The sequence below is a fragment of the Crinia signifera genome, chromosome 12 (assembly GCF_055691185.1).
Source record: "Crinia signifera chromosome 12, ASM5569118v1, whole genome shotgun sequence".
In the NCBI taxonomy this organism is placed as follows: domain Eukaryota; kingdom Metazoa; phylum Chordata; class Amphibia; order Anura; family Myobatrachidae; genus Crinia; species Crinia signifera.
In genome coordinates this window covers 55338870-55357136 of record NC_139228.1, presented here as the reverse complement: position 1 = coordinate 55357136, position 18267 = coordinate 55338870, and the positions used below count along the sequence as shown (strand labels likewise).

General features: G+C 47.6%; 1 protein-coding gene across 2 annotated transcripts; it reads right to left on the bottom strand.

Annotated features, from left to right (window-relative positions):
* Positions 1-657: 657 nt before the first annotated feature.
* GTF2A1 (general transcription factor IIA subunit 1) lies at positions 658-16053 on the bottom strand. Of its 2 annotated transcripts, none has more exons than XM_083166309.1 (9): positions 15812-16053; positions 10272-10373; positions 10019-10193; positions 8643-8713; positions 8445-8520; positions 5393-5526; positions 4190-4504; positions 3894-3983; positions 658-2275 (listed from the first exon to the last, which is right to left on the bottom strand). In XM_083166309.1, the coding sequence occupies exons 1-9, from the start codon at positions 15839-15841 to the stop codon at positions 2168-2170; spliced, it is 1101 nt and encodes a 366-aa protein (XP_083022435.1). In that variant the 5' UTR covers positions 15842-16053; the 3' UTR covers positions 658-2167. The 2 variants fall into 2 exon arrangements, with proteins under 2 accessions (XP_083022435.1, XP_083022434.1); XM_083166308.1 differs by having other exon boundaries at positions 659-2275; positions 9995-10193; positions 15812-16051.
* Between the last annotated feature and the right edge of the window lie 2214 nt (positions 16054-18267).

Below are 18267 nucleotides of genomic sequence, written 5' to 3'. Positions count from 1 at the left end.
GAAAATAAAATGTGCCCTTCTTGTTAAATCAGCATCCAGCCCTAAAAAAAAAAAAAAAAAAAAAAAAAGGGATAGGGATCCTAGGAGTGAACACTACAACATAATCGCGTCCGACAAATGCACAACAGTCAGGACCCAGATTTACAGGGGCTATTCTACCTTGTGGGTGTCCATGTAGAGGGAGAATGGAACCTGTGGTGAGCACAGCAAGCCCACAAGGGCCTTTGAGTACCAGCAGTCAGGATTCCAATGTCAGTATACTTAGTCAGAATCCCGACTGTCGGGGGCGCTATACCACACCTGGCCCTGTGTCAACATTTTAGTGTAGCCCTTTGCGCCACATTCTCCAAGCATGATGCGCATTTTACCGTTCCCAATTGAAGTCCACATGGCTCGTTAAGCATGAAAACCACCCCCCCCCCCCCCCCCCCCAAGAGTGAAAATCTCATATTTGCCTGTCCGTGCGTCAACCATTGCAATGTTAAATTTGCTTACATTAAATTAGGTCAAGCTTTTGTTATCGACCAAGACACTGGACCATCAACCGGAACCAGGTCCAGATACCTGCAGCTCCATATCTTCCAGGCACATGACCATATACACTCTTTCCTCTCAAGTGTTTAAAAAAATAAAAGCCAAAATTTGCTTTGTAAAATAACTTTAATAATTAAAAGGTAATTTGCAAAGGTAAAATATTAAAAACTGAATCAAATAAGTTGTCTAATCAGAGTCTAAAGCAAGGGATTTAAAAACAGAAAATATTCAGTAAGACAAGAAAGCAACCTCAATCTGCCATTGTACAGCATTTTACAGACATACATAATAAATAGCTTTGACCCCCGCACTCCTGTATGTACAACAGCAGTTGACATTAGTAGCTCAAAAAAACAAAAACCCCTCAGTTCCTTATATAAAAATCAGATCTAAGAACCCCCGATTCACACAGGAGCAGGCGGACGTACAAAGTATTTCACATTTAAAACACAAAGGTCTGCAACGCTCTGTCCTGGCCCACCTGCTGCCCTGTTCACAAAAGTCAAGGCGCAGAGGGCGGCCCTAACGGACCAGGACGAGACTGGGGGCCTTCTGATTTCCATGTGCGGTGTAAGGCAGGAAGAACTCACACCTAGCGCATTATTTGCCCCATAGCACGTCAGCAGAATGTCCACAGGTACCCCCTGATAAAATCAGGGCCCCTGCTGCGAGTGATCAACGCTGCGTCAAACAACTGAAAAAACGAACAGTTAAAAAGGTCAGCTTCCATCGTCTTAGGCACTAGTCACAAGGCAGTAAGAACATTGCCCCACTTAGGACGCCTCTCCTAGACCCCCTGGTGACAGACACAGTACAGGCAGTGATAATGCACTACAGAGGTAAGGCAGTCACCGTCGGACAAGCATTCAGTTATAGCAACATTGTACTGGGACCAAACAAACACAAGATCCCTCTTCCAATCCAGCCTCAATAGATATGGGTGCAGTCTGTATTACTAGGCCACCTACTGTGCAGAGGGGAACCTCAGCCCTTGCGACCACTTGCGGAGCTCAAGTTAGTCTTGCACTGAACAGTTCCACCGGCACCAGAAGCCACCAAAGAGTAGGTCAGTTAGCAAGACTGTTCTATAGATGCGTAGAGGCCAAGGCTGCACTCGATGACTGAAGTTTGGAAGTTCCTGACGCAGACAAGGATAGAACACAAATGGGGGGGCAGCGGAGCCTGTAAAGCTTGTACCACACTAATGTTCAGCAGGTGACCGGGAAGATCAAAATCAAGTGGAGGAGACCTGGAGTAATAACCAATGCGGTGATGGGGTTAGAACATATGAGGAGCAACAGTACCATCCATAAACGTATTTGTCCATTAAACATTCCAGAGCCTCACGGGCTTGTGTGGTGCAGGGGGAGAACCAGCAACATACATACGTAAAATCAGGGCCACTTCTGGCAATTCTCCAGCTGCCATGTCACCAGTGCCACCGGTCATGTGACAGTTCAGCAGTCATAACATCCCAGCTCCACCGCTTTAGTCTTTGACATTGGTGCCAGGGAAGGGGGCAGTTCCCATACTTCAGGTTTGGTATTAAAAAAAAAATCAGTTTGTTTTCACGCCAGTCGCCCCCTACAGGCCGAGGCGAGGGTGGGCCGTGGGTAGAGGGGGTTGCGTGGGCTCACCACTCGGCATCCCCGATGGCTTTGGAGAAAACAAAGTCACGGCCATTCAGGTTCATGATACCATCTTTGAGATGAAACTTCCACTTGTTTTTACTCCTGTGGATCTGAAACAAAACCAAGACAGCAGTTTACAGCATAAGCCCACTGAGTCGGCGCTAGTGTGCGCAGTCAGACTCCACTATGAGTCCCACAAGGGGCTAACAAGGGCTTTAGCCACAGAGTGAAGAGTTTCAATGACAAGTCTCAGGATATATCTTTTGTTGTGTGAATATGGGCAGTCTAAAAGAAACGAGTGTCTAGCGCCGCACATATTTTATTTAACAGAAAAAAAAAAAGTAGTAATTTGCAATGGGGAGTGAATAGGATGCACAAGCACCTTCTGCTGAATGTAGCCATGCCGCAGATAGTTTTAATCAGCAGAAGCTGCTTGTGTGATCATTCACATTTTTACCGGATATTTTGATGCTTTCTCACAGCAAGCATTGTAAAATCGGTTTTACCAGTCTACTCCATAACCCCATGGTTGGCTTTTGCTTTGCGGAGTTGGGAGGTTTCCTTGTTACACTGAGCAGATCATGTAGGAAGGTGCATTTACCAGTCTATTATCTGCCCTATTTCAAAGCTACAGTCGCAGCAAAATGCTGTATTTGCCACAGAATTCACCGTACTTTCAACTTGGTACACTGCCGCCACCTGCTGGCATGCATAATTAACAACACTTCTGAAGACTTAAGGGTTGAATAAAGAATAGTATATGACTAAACTATAGCAGCAAAGAAAAATGGGCAAGAGCGTAGCAACTACAGATTAAACGCTATCTGTTTTCAGATGATAACAGCCTGATATCGTGATTTACAATGATATCCTATTAAAGACCGCTATTACACTATGGACCCGCTACCGCACGAACACATATAGGAACCAGAAGACTTGAATCCATGGATTATCCAAGCTCCATGAGTCGACATTTGCAGATAGCGCATAACAGCAATAACTGTAAAGGCCCCAGAGGGGATATTAGTAGAAGTAAATTGCAGCTACTAACAGGATAAACCCCCACCCCCTAATAACAAGCTACAGAGGAGGAAAGGATCTAGGAGTCACTATTTTAGGGGGACTTAACAAGTAAGCAATGTAATAAAAGCAAAGAGGAAGGCAAGTCAGATATGTGGTTGCATAGGGAGAGGAATCCGCAGCAGAAAGTGGGTCTTCAAACTGCGGCCCTCCAGATGTTGTGAAACTACAAATCCCAGCATTCCTTGCCACAGTTTTGCTATAAGGGAGTGTTAAAGCTGTGGCAAGGCATGCTGGGATTTGCAGTTTCACAACATCTGGAGGGCGGCAGTTTGAAGACCCATGCTGTATAGTATTAACAGGCAGATGGGCCAAGTCATTTTTATTGCAATGGATTCAAACAACCCTGCAAGAGTCAGCCATCGGCTACCTGTGTAGGCAATAAGAATTACATCATGAGCACAGTGGCCGTCAGCAACAAAACGCCGGTATAGGATTATTAAACATTTATCTATCCACACACCCAATGCCATGTTCTGTGCATATTAAAAGTATTTAATCCATTTATAATTATACCTACAATTCCATTAGATACAGTGACACCAATAAAAGAATGAATAAGAAAAAGCAACTAGGTTTAGAAACTGTAGAAAACAGAATTCATCTGGGCAATAGAACCACTGCCCTGCGCTGTACAATGCAACCTACCTTATCATACTGACAGACTACAACATTCTCTGTGTCAAACAGCTCCTGGCCTTCCTCATCGCTCACGTCGTCCTCACTGTTCAGGGGTTCCTGTGGAGGAAAGTCGGAAAGGTTACAGTTAAAAGCTTAATCCTGGCGGTCACCACAAACCCCAAATGAAGTGGTTCCGACACCTACTGGGGGAATCCACTTAACAGGTATGCCAACATGAGACAAACCTAAAGTGGTTCTTCCACTGGAGTATGTATCAGATGGTAGTATAAGATCACAATAAAAAAAAAAAAAACAGCCAATACCTCCTCTACTTGTCCATCTTCTCCATCCTTTTCTTTGTCTTCCTCCTCTTCATCATCATAATCTTCGTCCTCATCTTCATCCTCCTCAGAAGACGTGTCCCCAGCCCCATCCACCTGCAGGACAAGAGGCGCTTGCTGCTGCCCTTGCTGGGGTTGTTGCTGGTTTGCTACAGTGAGCTGCCCCTGCGTTGGGGCTTGTGGAGCGGACACAGTGGTTGGGATGACTTGAGTCTTGTTTCCTGTAAACAGGATCTGTTGAGGTTGTATGATCACCCCGGTCTGCTGGGAGAGGCCCCCGGGCATTGGAGCCAAGACCTGGAAGAGACATTGTGTGTAAATGCTGTAGAACGGACAGCCAGCAATGTGTCACATGGCTGACATGTCCTACGAGACTGTCCCCAAAGTGTTGTATGGTTTAATGACAGTAGCTGCCAGTGTTCTCTGCAATTTTCATCTGCAAGACAACTCCATAGCTTCTGTCAGTGTTCTTCTGTGCGCACCACCCCAAAGGTGTGAAAAAGAAGGTACAAGTGTTGGGACTTGCTTCAAAACTCCCTGAAAATCTCCCCAATGAACAATCAATGCATTGGATGTTTTCAATAAGCTTAACTGGGCCAATATTGTGGTTTAAGAAATGCCCTCAAATAACCACAAAACTCCGTTTGATAGACTGTGCACCATTAGGAGGTATATGGTCACTAGGCCCACAAGCATAAGGTAGACCGTAAAAAGGCCGACAGGCGGTATTTCATGCCCTACCATCCACTAGGGCGTAGAGGGAGACTAGAAAAGTGCCAGAAGCATGGCGAGCACAGCACTTTCTGTGTCCATGTCGACATTAGGGACAAGAAAAAGCATGCAAAACCCATGTCGACCTCGCCCAATGTCAACCTTCAGCGATCGACCCATACCCGCGAAGGAAGGTTTTACATACACTAATTGTATATAGGATGTGCCAGACACCTCAATCAAATGCTCACCAGAATTTTCGAATCCAGTTAGAAACGCTGGAGTGGGTCTGCAAGTTTGTGAAATAAACTCGCACCTAATTGGATGGAACCCATAGTGTAGTGACTACTCTGGGGCCCTTAAATTACCACAGTCCTCTATGTAAAACGGCTCACAATTATAGGCCTTGGCAAGAGAAACATTCATTATTTTGCTAGAAGGAAGATAAGCTCCAGTCTGCAGCCCTAACCTCACCTGTTGTATGACCGGGGCTTGTACCCCTCCTTGCTGCATCTGGGGAATTACTTGCTGCTGCAAGACCATTTGCTGCTGCGGCTGGATAATATACTGTGCGCCATTCGCTGCTCTCACCACCTGCAGGAGCTGGCCTGTTGATAGGAAGACCATACAGTATAGGACAAAGGTATAATAAGCACAGAAGTAGCGTCCACACTACACAACTGACCCAAGGCAGCTATATTACAAGACACTGCAAGGTAACCCACATAGAAGGCTAAATAGCCATAATATCCCTTGCTTTTGTCACCTTAAAGATACAGTCTATGTAAACAAATTGATGTTGAAACAGATCTTCCAAACTCTTGAGCTGGTTGTAGCCTGGCACAGGTATCCAAGTAGGGAGGCCAATCCCAGGATTCAGAGTTTGACCCCAAAAAGCCAGGATTTGGATTCTGGGGTTTATGGGATTAGGTTGCAAATGTGCAGTTGTGCTGAGCACTAGCAGCACTTGGCTCAGACACTGTGTGGCACAGGAGACTGGTGGACAGCCATCGAGACAGGCAAGGCCAGTAGCATTTTTGGTACTTGTTTCCTAGCACTGCGCCAGCGATAAAAATTGTATCCATCGGGACCCCCCGAAATCGCGTCGATCGCATGCAACCAAATCACGTGATGGATGCGATTTTTACATTGGAATCAATGTAAAATGGTCCCTGAGACCTGATTTTACATTGGCCCCAATGTTAAATGGCTCCCAGACCCCAATTTTTATTGTTTCCCCAACCCTGATGGGTCAAATGCCCCCTCATTGTTAACGCCACCCCACGATCAACACCAACCCGAAGAGTGGCAATCGCAGCGAGCCCGCAAGGGGCGGCGGTACGCGTCCTCTGACCTTTTCATACCCGCACTATCCACGTCGGCGTGGAGTTGATTTCATATAGTGTGGCGAGCGCAGCGAGCCCCGCGAGGGGACACGCATTACTTCACAGGTATTACAAGTGCGCTCGCCACGCTGCGGGCTCGGTGGCTCGCCACACTATATAAAATCAGCTCCACGCCAACGTGGATAGTAGGGGTATGAAAAGGTCGGACGCGTACCGGCGCCCCTCATGGGCTCACTGCGCTCGCCGCGCTACGGGTTGCCGTTCATCGTGGGGTGGCATTAACAATGGGGGGGTACGGGACGGACATTTGCCATGCAAAATACCCATAAGTGTAGGTATACAATCGGGTCCATTGGCCCATTTAACATTGATCCCTATGTAAAATTGCGTCCATCGTATCGCATGCCTTAACTTATAGCATGCGATAGACAAGTCGAGGAAAAGGCTAAAAATAGCCCTAACATCGCGTCGGTCGCGGCCATTGCATACCTTAACTTAAGGTATGCGATCACCTACGATGGGCGCCGTGCTAGGAAACAAGTACCAGATTTTTAAATGTCACTTCAGCCAATCGGAGCTGGTGAATCAGCAGCCAATCAGGGTAGTAACTGAAAGTGTCAAATTCCCAAAAAAAAAAAAAAAATGTAAACATTATGGCATTTTTTAGCAATTGCATGTCTACACAATTTACGTATGCATGTGCTTTGAGTGGCGTAATACAGTACACTTTGCTGAGCATGCACATCACGATATATGTTGTGTAATAGGAGAGAGATATGTAGTTTACTTAATGTAAATATCACCATGTTTGGACAATTTTTTATAAAAAGTAATGTTTATAAGTAGATCTGTAGATGGTTATAACCGAGTCGTAAGGTGGGACCATGAAAATATATATTGAACAAAGCCAGTGTATGGCCCATTGATGACTTGAAAGGTGTGTGTCAGACCAATGAAAGGAGATTCATACATTGTATACTATTTTCTATTGTATATAGTACATAAATATAAGACATCAGAAAAGTATCTGCACACACTTTACAAGGTCTTCTGCTTGATGACAGATAACCTGGATCCTCAGTAGTGTATGTATGAACATGTTGGTTGTAATTCCCATCTATGTTTTATTCATCTGCTGAAATGCTATTGACTTTTAGTATATGTATTTATGTGCTGTAACTATTGGTATAAGTATCTGTTATAAATAGTCGTATTGTAATTAACTATATTTGTGGTTATATCTTCTTTGTTGATTGTATACAACTGTATATACTATTGTATTGTGGCCTTAGGCACAAAAAACTGATTTAAAAAGGTATTAATTTGTGCATAACCACACCAGAGGTATATTACCTATATATTGGGCACCATGGACAGTGCAATGGTTAGCATTACTGCCTCTCAGCGCTGAGGTCATGGGTTCGATTCCCACCATGGCCCTAACTGTGTGGAGTTTGTATATTCTCCCCGTGCTTGCGTGGGTTTCCTCCGGGTAGTCCGGTTTCCTACCACAATCCAAAAATATACTGGTGGGCTAATTGGCTGCCAACAAAATTAACCCTAGAATGTCTGTGTGTGTTTGTACATGTGGTAGGGAATATAGATTGTAAGCTCCACTGGGACAGGGACTGATGTGAATGGTCAACTATACTCTAAAGCGCTGCAGAATATGTGTGCGCTATATAAGAAACCTTATAAATATTACAGTAATAGACGCAGTTTGTGTACGCAAGAAACTATCATACAGAATATTACAAAAGCGGCTCCTGATTAGCTGCTGGTCCGTCAGCGCTGGCTGGTGCTACAATCGGAATTGCTGCTGGCCAAAAAAACAAAAACAACTTTCTAACACAGGACCCTAAAGCACGACTCCTACCTTTCGTACAGGCTACCTAAATCTGCCTGCCATTTGTACTGTATTTGGAGAGCCACTGAGAGCGCCCTTACATCTACTCACTCATTACTTAACTGTTTTAATACCGGCTGCTACTATGTTCTGGATGGCGAAGCCAACAAGGCCCCTTTCTTACAAACCACCAATAGAGTCCTCGTGTCTGCTACCAGCTTCTGAGACTATCCTCCAAGTTCTCCATGCCTGACAGTACCCCCTGAAACATGTACAGCGACTTCAGTCACCTTCCCATGCCCAGACCAGCAGTGTCAGACCTCCACGCACTTACCAGAGTTGGTGATCAGCTGCTGGACAGGGGTCACCCCAGCAGGCAGGGCCAGAGTAGCCGCCGTTGCTGCCGCACTCTGAAAGACATTAAAGTCACTGAACATTAACGATTGTTCACACTCCAGCCCCAGTATAACAGGCCAAGCACCAACCCGTCAGCCCATCAGACACCAGTGTGACAGTAGAACCCAGATCATACCATTCCTTGGGGCGTCATGTGCTGGATTAGTTTGGAATCATTGCTTGGAATCAGCACCTGCTGCTGAGAAGCTGCAAATGGAGAGATAGGAGTAACATTACTGTCTAGAAGAGACACTTGTGCCAGTCAGAGATATGAGCCTTCTACAAGTACTAGATACCCCCTGGTATTACCCACAGAGACCATAGACTCTCTAAAAATGGGATTAAGCAATAGTCTATGGTCAGGAGCGGATGCAGTCACTAGGTCAACATGAGTTTTACATGTTATTTTATTTAAAATCTGGTTTTTCATACTTTACTACCCAAGTGGGTATAGTGGGAGAATATAATAGTGTATGGAGCATTTCGCGGTAATGTGCCTGAAGCATGGCGTGCGAAGCACACTTATACCGTATGTTGTCCATGTCCACCTGGGTCAACAGACAAAAATATATGAATCCATGTCAACCTATTTCATGCATTAACCCTATGGCCCATACTCCCTTCTGATCTGCATCTATACAGAGCTTGATGAAGAAAGTATGGCTCGTCCAAGTCACGTCAGCACAATTAAAGCATAAATGCAGCCCACACACGCACCGATCCCGGCGTGCGTTGTGGGCTTAACTAGCACACATAGCATCGCATGCCTTGTGCATACGATGCTATGCTAGAAAAAGCTAGTACAAAAAGTATGTGCAGCACATACTTTTTGTACTGTACGATGAGGTGCCACAGGAGCGCGCACCCCATCGTACAGCATCGCGTGTGCGTGTGTGGGCTCCTTAAGTCTTATTACTATAGATCAGTGGTCTGTCATACAGATGGTTATTCTTGTACAATGTAATTTACAAATCCAAATCAAGGAAAAAATAAATAAAATAAACAACCTAAAACCATGATCTCTATACACGTGCCCAGTAGAACTTGTGTTGCAGAAGGATGAGTGCCTAATATTTAAGTTTGAGACAACGTCTAAATACAAGCGGTTCTCAAACAAGTCCTGTATAAGACAACGTAACAAGAAATGTGTGTCATCGGTAAACAAACCCGTGTTTTTACATTATGTAAAAGTTTAAAGCCCTGTATATCAGTGGCGGTAAGCCGGGGTGTGTCTATACACTTGCAGATGATGGAAGGGAGGGGGCGGGGCCATGCTGTAGTTTGTCGTTATTGAGGACCTCCCTCATCTGTACATGCAGGATGAGGGAGGTGGTAGTCAATGACGTCCCAGCCCTCCATGGGCAGTGCCAGCCGTTTGCACCATGGAAACATTTAATTCTACTTAACAGGGTTACATATAAACCAGCCACAGAACCAGAAGAGGTGGCTCAGACCTTAGTTGCTACCAGCAACAGACCTCACACTCACTGCGGTATGATGAGGGTACCAGACCTTGGTGGGTGGCGGGAATGAGGACCTGTTGTGTTGGAGCTGGGTGTGACGTGGCCTGTTGCTGCTGCATGTGAGGCTGGACATGGTGATGTTGCTGATGCTGTTGTAGAAGCTGTTGATCCTCGGAGTGGAAGCCATCTACTGCCTTTGATTGCATGAGTTTGCTCTCCCACAGCTAGAAAGGAGAGAGGCCGTTAGGCAGGTGGGGCTGGTGTGAGTTGTGTGCAACACCTCAATGTGAACTCATACTCACCGTCTTCAGCTCTATCAGAACCTGCTCATCAACACCCTCGTCCAGGAAGAGCTCCCGCACATCATTAATGACATCCTCAATGACTGATCGGTACAGTTTAGGCTGCAATGTGAAAGAGGAGGGCTCAGACTAATGGGTTTACTTAAACAGTGATGGGGTGGGCAAAGTGCGGCCTTCCTACTGCTGATAAGCTATACATCGCAGCAGCTGGGGGGACCCCGTCTGCAGACCCCCTGCTCTAGATCATACCTAATGTAATTTATAGACCGCCGAGACCAGCCATTCGTCTAGGAATCCAAGCTCCAGTAAACCAGTGGCCCCACACCACGGGGGCCAGAAAATCAATGGCACAACACATTAAGGGCCAGGGGTTCCAGAAGCAGCATGGAGAGATGAGGAAAAGTTACTGGGCAGAATTATGTTCCAGATCAGAGAGGAGGGTGCAAATAGATGCAGGACATTGTATAACAGCCAGGCAACCACACTGATGAGAACATTTAGCTGCATAACTGTGCAGCAGGTTGGATATCCGGTGTATGTTGGGGCAGCATGGAGTATACACAGAACATACTGGAGCAGCTGATATTGGGGGGCATTAGGAAGAATAGTAAGGTAGCGGTTAGTGAAAAGGGGGATGTATGGTAGGTGGTCAGAGTATAGAACAAAATACAGGGATGCATTGGGGTAACAGGGTATGAGGCATTAAGCTGCATACTGGGGTAACACTGCAGGGGTATTTGTGTGTATACTGGGGTAACCAGATATGGTAGCATTTGGCTGCATATTGGAGGAAGTGTGAAGGTACCTGCCAGTATATTTGAATAACAGAATATGGGGTATTTTTATATTGGGGTAACTTTTAGGGCAATTACCGCCAACACAAAGTATAGACATGTCCCTTTACCAGGGCTGTAGGCTTTTTATGGGGTAACAGAATGGTATTCGGATATAAATTGGAGTAACCAGCGGAGGAGAACAGTGGTGAGTATTTGGCTGTTATACAGAGTATAGAGGGAATATAACAAGGTTGTCAGATGTAATCTGGTTCAGCAGAAAAGATGGGGGGGGGGGGGGGAGAGCATCGCTGCAAACTGGTTCAGCACAGGAGGGGGGGGGGGCGACAACACTAATCTGGTTCAGCAGAAGAGGGGGGATGTCGCATCGCTGTAACCTGGCTCAGCAGGTGCGTCTGTATTCTTGGCTAATATTCTATTTGCCCATTGTGCCAAGTATAGCGGTAATAAAACAGGGCTGTGGTCTATATATTGGGGTAACAGTGTGGTGTATGTGGCTGTAATTTGGGATAACCATGGGGAGTGTTTGGGCGCTACAACAATAAGTAAAGACAGTACTTATGTAGTATCTGGGCGTCCGATTTAGAAATCGGATAGCATTGCATGAGACCAAATCGTATGCGATGCGATGGTCAAGATTTTTTCATAGGATTCAATGTTAAAATGGTCTGAGTCCATTTTAACATAGAATTCAATGGGAAAAAGGGGTCATTTTCCTTTCCCCACTATCCAAGTGGGCATGGAGCTGGATATAAACCTGTGGCGAGCGTAGCGAGCCCCGCGAGGGGACACAGAATACTTTTTAAGAAATATGCGGCCGCTCGCCACGCTTCGGGCTCGGTGGCTCGCTGCGCTCGCCACGCTATATAAAATCAACTCTATGCCCACTTGGATAGTGGGGAAATGAACAGGACCTTCTTAACATTGAATCCTATGCAAAATCGCATCGCATCTGATTGTATGCCTTAAGGTAAGGCATACAATCACAAAATCGGCAGCCCAGATACTACATAAGTACCGTAAAGACCTTATAAAATGACTGCAGGCTGTATACTGGGGTGAACATAACCAGGCGGGTGGGAATCACAGAATCAACTGAGTCAAGATTGACACCAAAAGGTCAACATGGGAAGATGTTTAACACACCAAAAAGGTCAACACAGAGAAAAAGGCAGCAACGCCTGAGCATGTGTACACCCAATTAGTGTACTGCGTGGCCCTCCATGTACTGTATAGAGGGAAATAACCAGGCTGCATATTACAGATCAGTCAGAGGGCCGTGGTTCTCAAACTCTGCTCTGAGGACCCCACACAGGTCACCCAGCAGATGTTCCGGTATGGGCATCACCCACTGACATTACAAAGGATAGACAGGTGGAGTTCGTTATGTCACTTGTGATTCTGTGAAGAGATCTGGAAAACATGAACTGTTTGTGGTCATGAGGACAGAGTTTGAGAACCTAATGTATTGAGTGGATATACCTGGACTGCACCCTGTATATTTGATAAATTGGGGGCATTTGGCTGCAGTGAGGAGACATTTCACAGTAGGGTTGCAGGCTGTATATTGGAGTAACAGTTGGAGATCAGGTTAAGAAGTGGTGTACTGGGGAAAATATGGGGGAGGTTACTTGGCTGTTTAATGTAGCAGTATATTGAAGTATATTGTGCCATCTGGGTGTATAATGAAGCAAGTGTTTGTGTGTAGGGGATGCTTGGCTGTATATCAAAGTAACAGTGTGGGGGAAGCGTATCCGGCTATATATTGAGGTTAAGTGTGGAGGTACTTGGCTGTATACTGGTGAAACAGTGTTGAGGTATGTGTATATTTAGTAAACAGAAGAGAGGGGTAATTGGCTGTATACTGGAATAGTAGGGGGAAAGGGGCTGCACACTAGGGACACTGCAGCGGGAAAGGGGCTGCACACTAGGGACACTGCAGCGGGAAAGGGGCTGCACACTAGGGACACTGCAGCAGGAAAGGGGCTGCACACTAGGGACACTGCAGCAGGAAAGGGGCTGCACACTAGGGACACTGCAGCAGGAAAGGGGCTGCACACTAGGGACACTGCAGCAGGAAAGGGGCTGCACACTAGGGACACTGCAGCAGGAAAGGGGCTGCACACTAGGGACACTGCAGCAGGAAAGGGGCTGCACACTAGGGACACTGCAGCAGGAAAGGGGCTGCACACTAGGGACACTGCAGCAGGAAAGGGGCTGCACACTAGGGACACTGCAGCAGGAAAGGGGCTGCACACTAGGGACACTGCAGCAGGAAAGGGGCTGCACACTAGGGACACTGCAGCGGGAAAGGGGCTGCACACTAGGGACACTGCAGCGGGAAAGGGGCTGCACACTAGGGACACTGCAGCAGGAAAGGGGCTGCACACTAGGGACACTGCAATAGGGATGGCCATCAATGGCTTGAAATCATTCATAGTTCATAGCAGATGTATATCCGTTTCACCAACAATGGGGGAGAACCAGATGGTTTCTCTCCATCGATAGCAAGCATAAACAAATCTTTGTTTTTCTGGGCTTTTTTTCCTCCCAGGGGGCTGGGACACCGCACAGCTCCACCCAACATCCATGAAGCCCTGCCCCCAAGTTTTTATTGGCCCATAGGCCAATCAGTCAAAGAAAGTGGATGACCAACAATAGGTAAAAATATTGATGTCATCCAATGCATAGCATATATGCCACTATCGATGGCCAGTTGCTCTATTGCCATCGATGGCAATGGTCATCCCTACACAGCAGTGTTTAAGGGGCTGTACATTAGGTTCCGCAGCGGGTAAGGGGGGCTGTACATTATTTAACAGCTGAGGTGTATATTTGGTAACAGTAGGAGGCTATATAATGTGATAGCAGTCAGGGGCTGGGTATTCGGGAAATAGTAGGGGGTCAGGGGCTGTATACTGGAGTACCACTAGGTGGGCTGTATATTGTGGTAACAGTAGGAGGCTGTATATTGAGGAAACAGTAGGGGACTGTATATTATGGTACCAGTAGGAGGGCTGTGTATTAGGGCTACAGTATTGGGGTAACATTAGGGAACTGTACATGGAGAACACCTACGGTGTAAGGCTGTACATTAGGGTAACTATAGGAGGCTGTTTATTGGGTAAAACTAGGGGGTAAGAGGCTGTATATTGGGGTAAAATTAGGGGGTAAGAAGCTGTACAATGGACTACTAGAAGGGACTGTACACTGGGTTTACCACCATGTTGGCTGTATATTAGAGCAATAGTAGTGGGGGAAGTGGCTATACATTAAGGTACCTCTAGGGGGCTGTACACTGGGCTAACAGTAGTAGGCTGCAAAAATGCATATTAGAGGTACAGTAGGAGGTTACATGGGGGGTGGTTCATGTTAATAGGCTGTATACTAGGGTACCACTATGGTGTAGCAGGCTGCACATTGTAATGGGGCATACACACAGAGCGAATTTGTGCTATTTTCTAAGCAATATGACTAGATCACTTAAGCTGTGTACACACGGGGGCGATTGGGGCTGAAATCGCTGGAAATATGATCGCAGGCGACCATATTGCCAGTGATGGGAGTGTGCCCCGGCGAGCGCGCTCCCGTTTTCAGCCCCGTTCTAATCGCTGGTCGCAGGAGCTTGCGGATTACCTCTGCGGCACCGCCGGCAGAGGTTCTCTTTCATCAGCGACCATCTCTGGTCTGAAAAGGAGAAACTGAGCAATATTTCTCCCCCGTGTGTACGGGGCTTTAGAAAGTAAGCACAGATCTCTCAGTGTGTCAAATTGCTTAGCAAGTGACTGCAAATCTCTAGGTGTGTACAGAATGAGAGATAGTGATGGAGATCTCTCATTCTGACCCACTACCCGGCCTTTTTTTGCTTAAGCAAAATCGTTTAGCACAAGTCTCTGCAGTGTATGTGCTCCCCATGGGAGATCTGGACAGGTGGAAATTGCCTACCCTAAATAGCTTAGCACACATCTCTACGGGTGTACGCCCCTTGACAGTAGGACTTAGAGGCGGTATATCGGGGGTATTACTAGGATGTAAAAGGCTGTACATTGGGGTACCACTAGGGTGTAGGAGGCTGTACATTAGGATAACAGTAGGAGGCTGTATATTAGTAGGTACCATAGAAGTTAAGGGGAGGCTCACAGGGTGGGGGGGGTGGCTGACCACTATGAGGTAAGAGGCTGCACACTGGGGTACCTCCATGTGGACTGTATATTAGAGTAATAGTAGTGGGGTACGTTGCAATACATTGGGGTACCACTAGGTGGCTGTACACTGGGGTAACAGTAGGAGGCTGTATATTTGAGGTACAGCAGGAAGTAAGGGGACCAGACATTGTGGGTACCACCTGGGGGGAGTAAGTGTTTGTTAAGGGTATAATGAGGTACCAGTTAGAGACATAGGTTGGTGGTACACCTAGGGCCCCTCCCAGTTGCCCCCCCCCCCTGAGATGTGACGTCAGCAGAGTCGTCCCCACCCCCTCCCGGCTGAGGGCTATATATAGAGAGCGGCTGCCCGAAGCTCAGGGACTGTACCCAGCCAGTCGGGGCCCCGGACACCGCACACAGCGGGGGGCCCACGTACACCTGTACCTCACATACCTGTGCCTCACACACATCCCGCCCTGCAAACCCCGGGGGGGTCAGGGTACCCCGGGCTGCCCCCCTCAGCCCTGTCAGGGAGCCGGCGGCACCCCAATAGCCTCCACTGGGGAGAAGATGGCGGCGCTGCCCCGCTCAGGGTCCTTACCACGGGGTTGGCGTTAGCCGCAGTCGCCATTTCCAGCAGGCACTGCCCCCCTCACCCTCTGCCCCGGGGATGCCCTGACTATGGGGCTGAGTGCTGTGCTCCGGCGCTGCTCGTGCTGGTGCTGCCGCTGGGATGGGGCCGCCGCCGCCAGCCGTCTGCTCTCGGCCACCGCTCTCCTTTATATACCGAGACTGAGCCGCGGAGACACAGCTACCAGGTCACGGGGGCGGGAAACCTCGCGGGAAGCGGGCGTCACCGGAGGCGGGGCAGGCGGAGGGCGCGTCGGGAGATGTAGTTCTCAAGCCGGGGAGCGGCCGGGCCGGCGCAGGGGGAGCCGGGAGCTGTAGTTCTCTGGGGCGGGGCCTGTGCGGCGCAGGGATGGAGGCCGTTAACCCCTGAGGTGCCAGACGGCTAGGCCACGGGCCGAGGCGGGTCACGTGAGGGAGTGTGGTCCCGGTCGCGCGGTGTCAGGTCCCACACCTCATGTTGCGGCGGACTCGGGACGTGCAGAGATCCCAGCACGTTCCCTGTGTATCCCTGGCCGTGTCCCATTAGTCTGTACTAGGGTGAGGAGGCTATGCATGGTTGCCTACCTGACCCTCTCCATGAGGGAGAAAATTATCTGTTCCTGGACTTCCCTGGTAATGTAGGATTGCCATCACCACATTGCAGGGCGGCCACTAGAAATTTTGGTGCCCGGGACTGACTTACAGTCCGGGCCCCCAGCGGCACAGCGCCATACCGCTATAGGAGGTGGGGTGTGAGTATTACATATAACATTGTCTAGGTAGGCACTAGGGCTAGCCCAAAAAGGTTGACATGCAAAAAGTTCTCGGACAAAATGGCGACACGAAAAAAGTAAACACATGAAAAGGCCAAGGTCACATTTTTTTTACTGTCAATGTAGCATACCCCTCAACATGACCCTCTCCAGGAGGGACACAATGCTCTGTTCCCTCTAATGTATGATTGCCAGCACCTGTGTTGAACAGGATGGATCAGAAAGGGGTTTCACCACAGGTGATGGCAATCAATACATTAAGAGGAAAGTCCAGGAACAGAGCATTGTGTCCCTCCTGGAGAGGGTCATGTTGGGAGGTATGATGTAGGAATATGTCAACATGGACTCCCAATTAGTGTAGCGCACATCCTCCATAGCTCGCTTCGCTCCCCATGCTTCAGGTACGGTGCCTCAATATGCTCGGCTCACTATTATACTCTCCCTCTATGTTGACATGGATGTTGAATTAAGAACAAGCCAATTTAAAAAGAAAAAATCATGAAAAACTTATGTCTACCTTTTCATGTGTCTACCTTTTTCATGTTAACATTTTGACCCTGTTGACCTATTGCAATTTGACCTTCTGGGGTAGACCTATTGACTCTATATATTTACACTGTATATTTACCAACCGGATCCATAGGAGGTGAGGGGGCAGAAAATAGGGATGGCTTCCTTTGGGTGTACGTGCGGACGGGGTCATTCTTAGGCTCCACCTCTCACTTGCCCCTGAGCACAGGCAGGTAAAGGTGGGGCAGTATACCTATGCGTCTCTCTGGGATTTCAGAATTAGACAGCGCACTCTAATGCCGGGCAGCATCTGAGCACCCGCTCAAATGCTGCCCTGGCTTCTCCTATACCCGGCAGTGCGGCTCTGCGCCGCGCGATGAGGTCAGAGGTCATGCTGTGCAGGCCAGGCCACACATCTAGCCTCAGCCACTTTGATCCTGGACATGCTGGCTGCCTGCCCGCAGCATTATCTTGTGTCCTGCGCTCCTGCCTGGCTCCCTGAGGGCCTTATTTTGGTTCATTCTTTCTGACAAAATCCTTCTTAGATGGGCAAAACCATGTGCACTGCAGGTGAGGCAGATGTAACATGTGCAGAGAGAATTAGATTTGGGTGGGGTTTTACTTCAAAGTGAGATCTATATTGCAGTGTAAAAATAAAGCAGTCAGTATTTGCCCTGCACAGAAACAAAATTACTCACCCAAATCTAATTCTCTCTGCACATGTTACATCTGCCCCACCTGCAGTGCACATGGTTTTGTCCATCTAAGAAGGATTTTGTCAGAAAGAATGAACCAAAATAAGGCCCTGAGACCCCCACCAACCGGCTCCTGGCAGAATCAACCTGCCCACACCCACCCAGCACATGTAGGTAAATATGCAAGGGGGGGGGGGGGGGGGGGTGTTTATTAGGGAAACCAATCCCGAGATTGAGCATTTTTCAATCCCGAATCCCTGGATTGAAACAATGCCCTGGGATTGGCTTCCCTATGAGCAATGCAATAGGCAAATTGTGGACAAATATAATTGAATCCTGTCTATTAACACATAACTGACACAAAGGATGAGAGAAACACAATTTATGTAATTTTTATATTATTGTGTCGATGAGAAACGTTTGCCCTAGGGGTGCGGTGAAAAAATTCTGATATTCAGGGGTGCCATGAT

Excerpts from the sequence above, each read along its gene's own strand:
- GTF2A1 (XM_083166308.1), bottom strand. The coding sequence starts at position 15,841 with ATGGCGACTGCGGCTAACGCCAACCCCGTG. Across the intron at positions 5,527-8,444 it reads GCAGCTGATCACCAACTCTG|GCCAGCTCCTGCAGGTGGTG; the intron begins GTAAGTGCGTGG and ends TCCTATCAACAG. Across the intron at positions 3,984-4,189 it reads AAGATGGACAAGTAGAGGAG|GAACCCCTGAACAGTGAGGA; the intron begins GTATTGGCTGTT and ends TTTCCTCCACAG.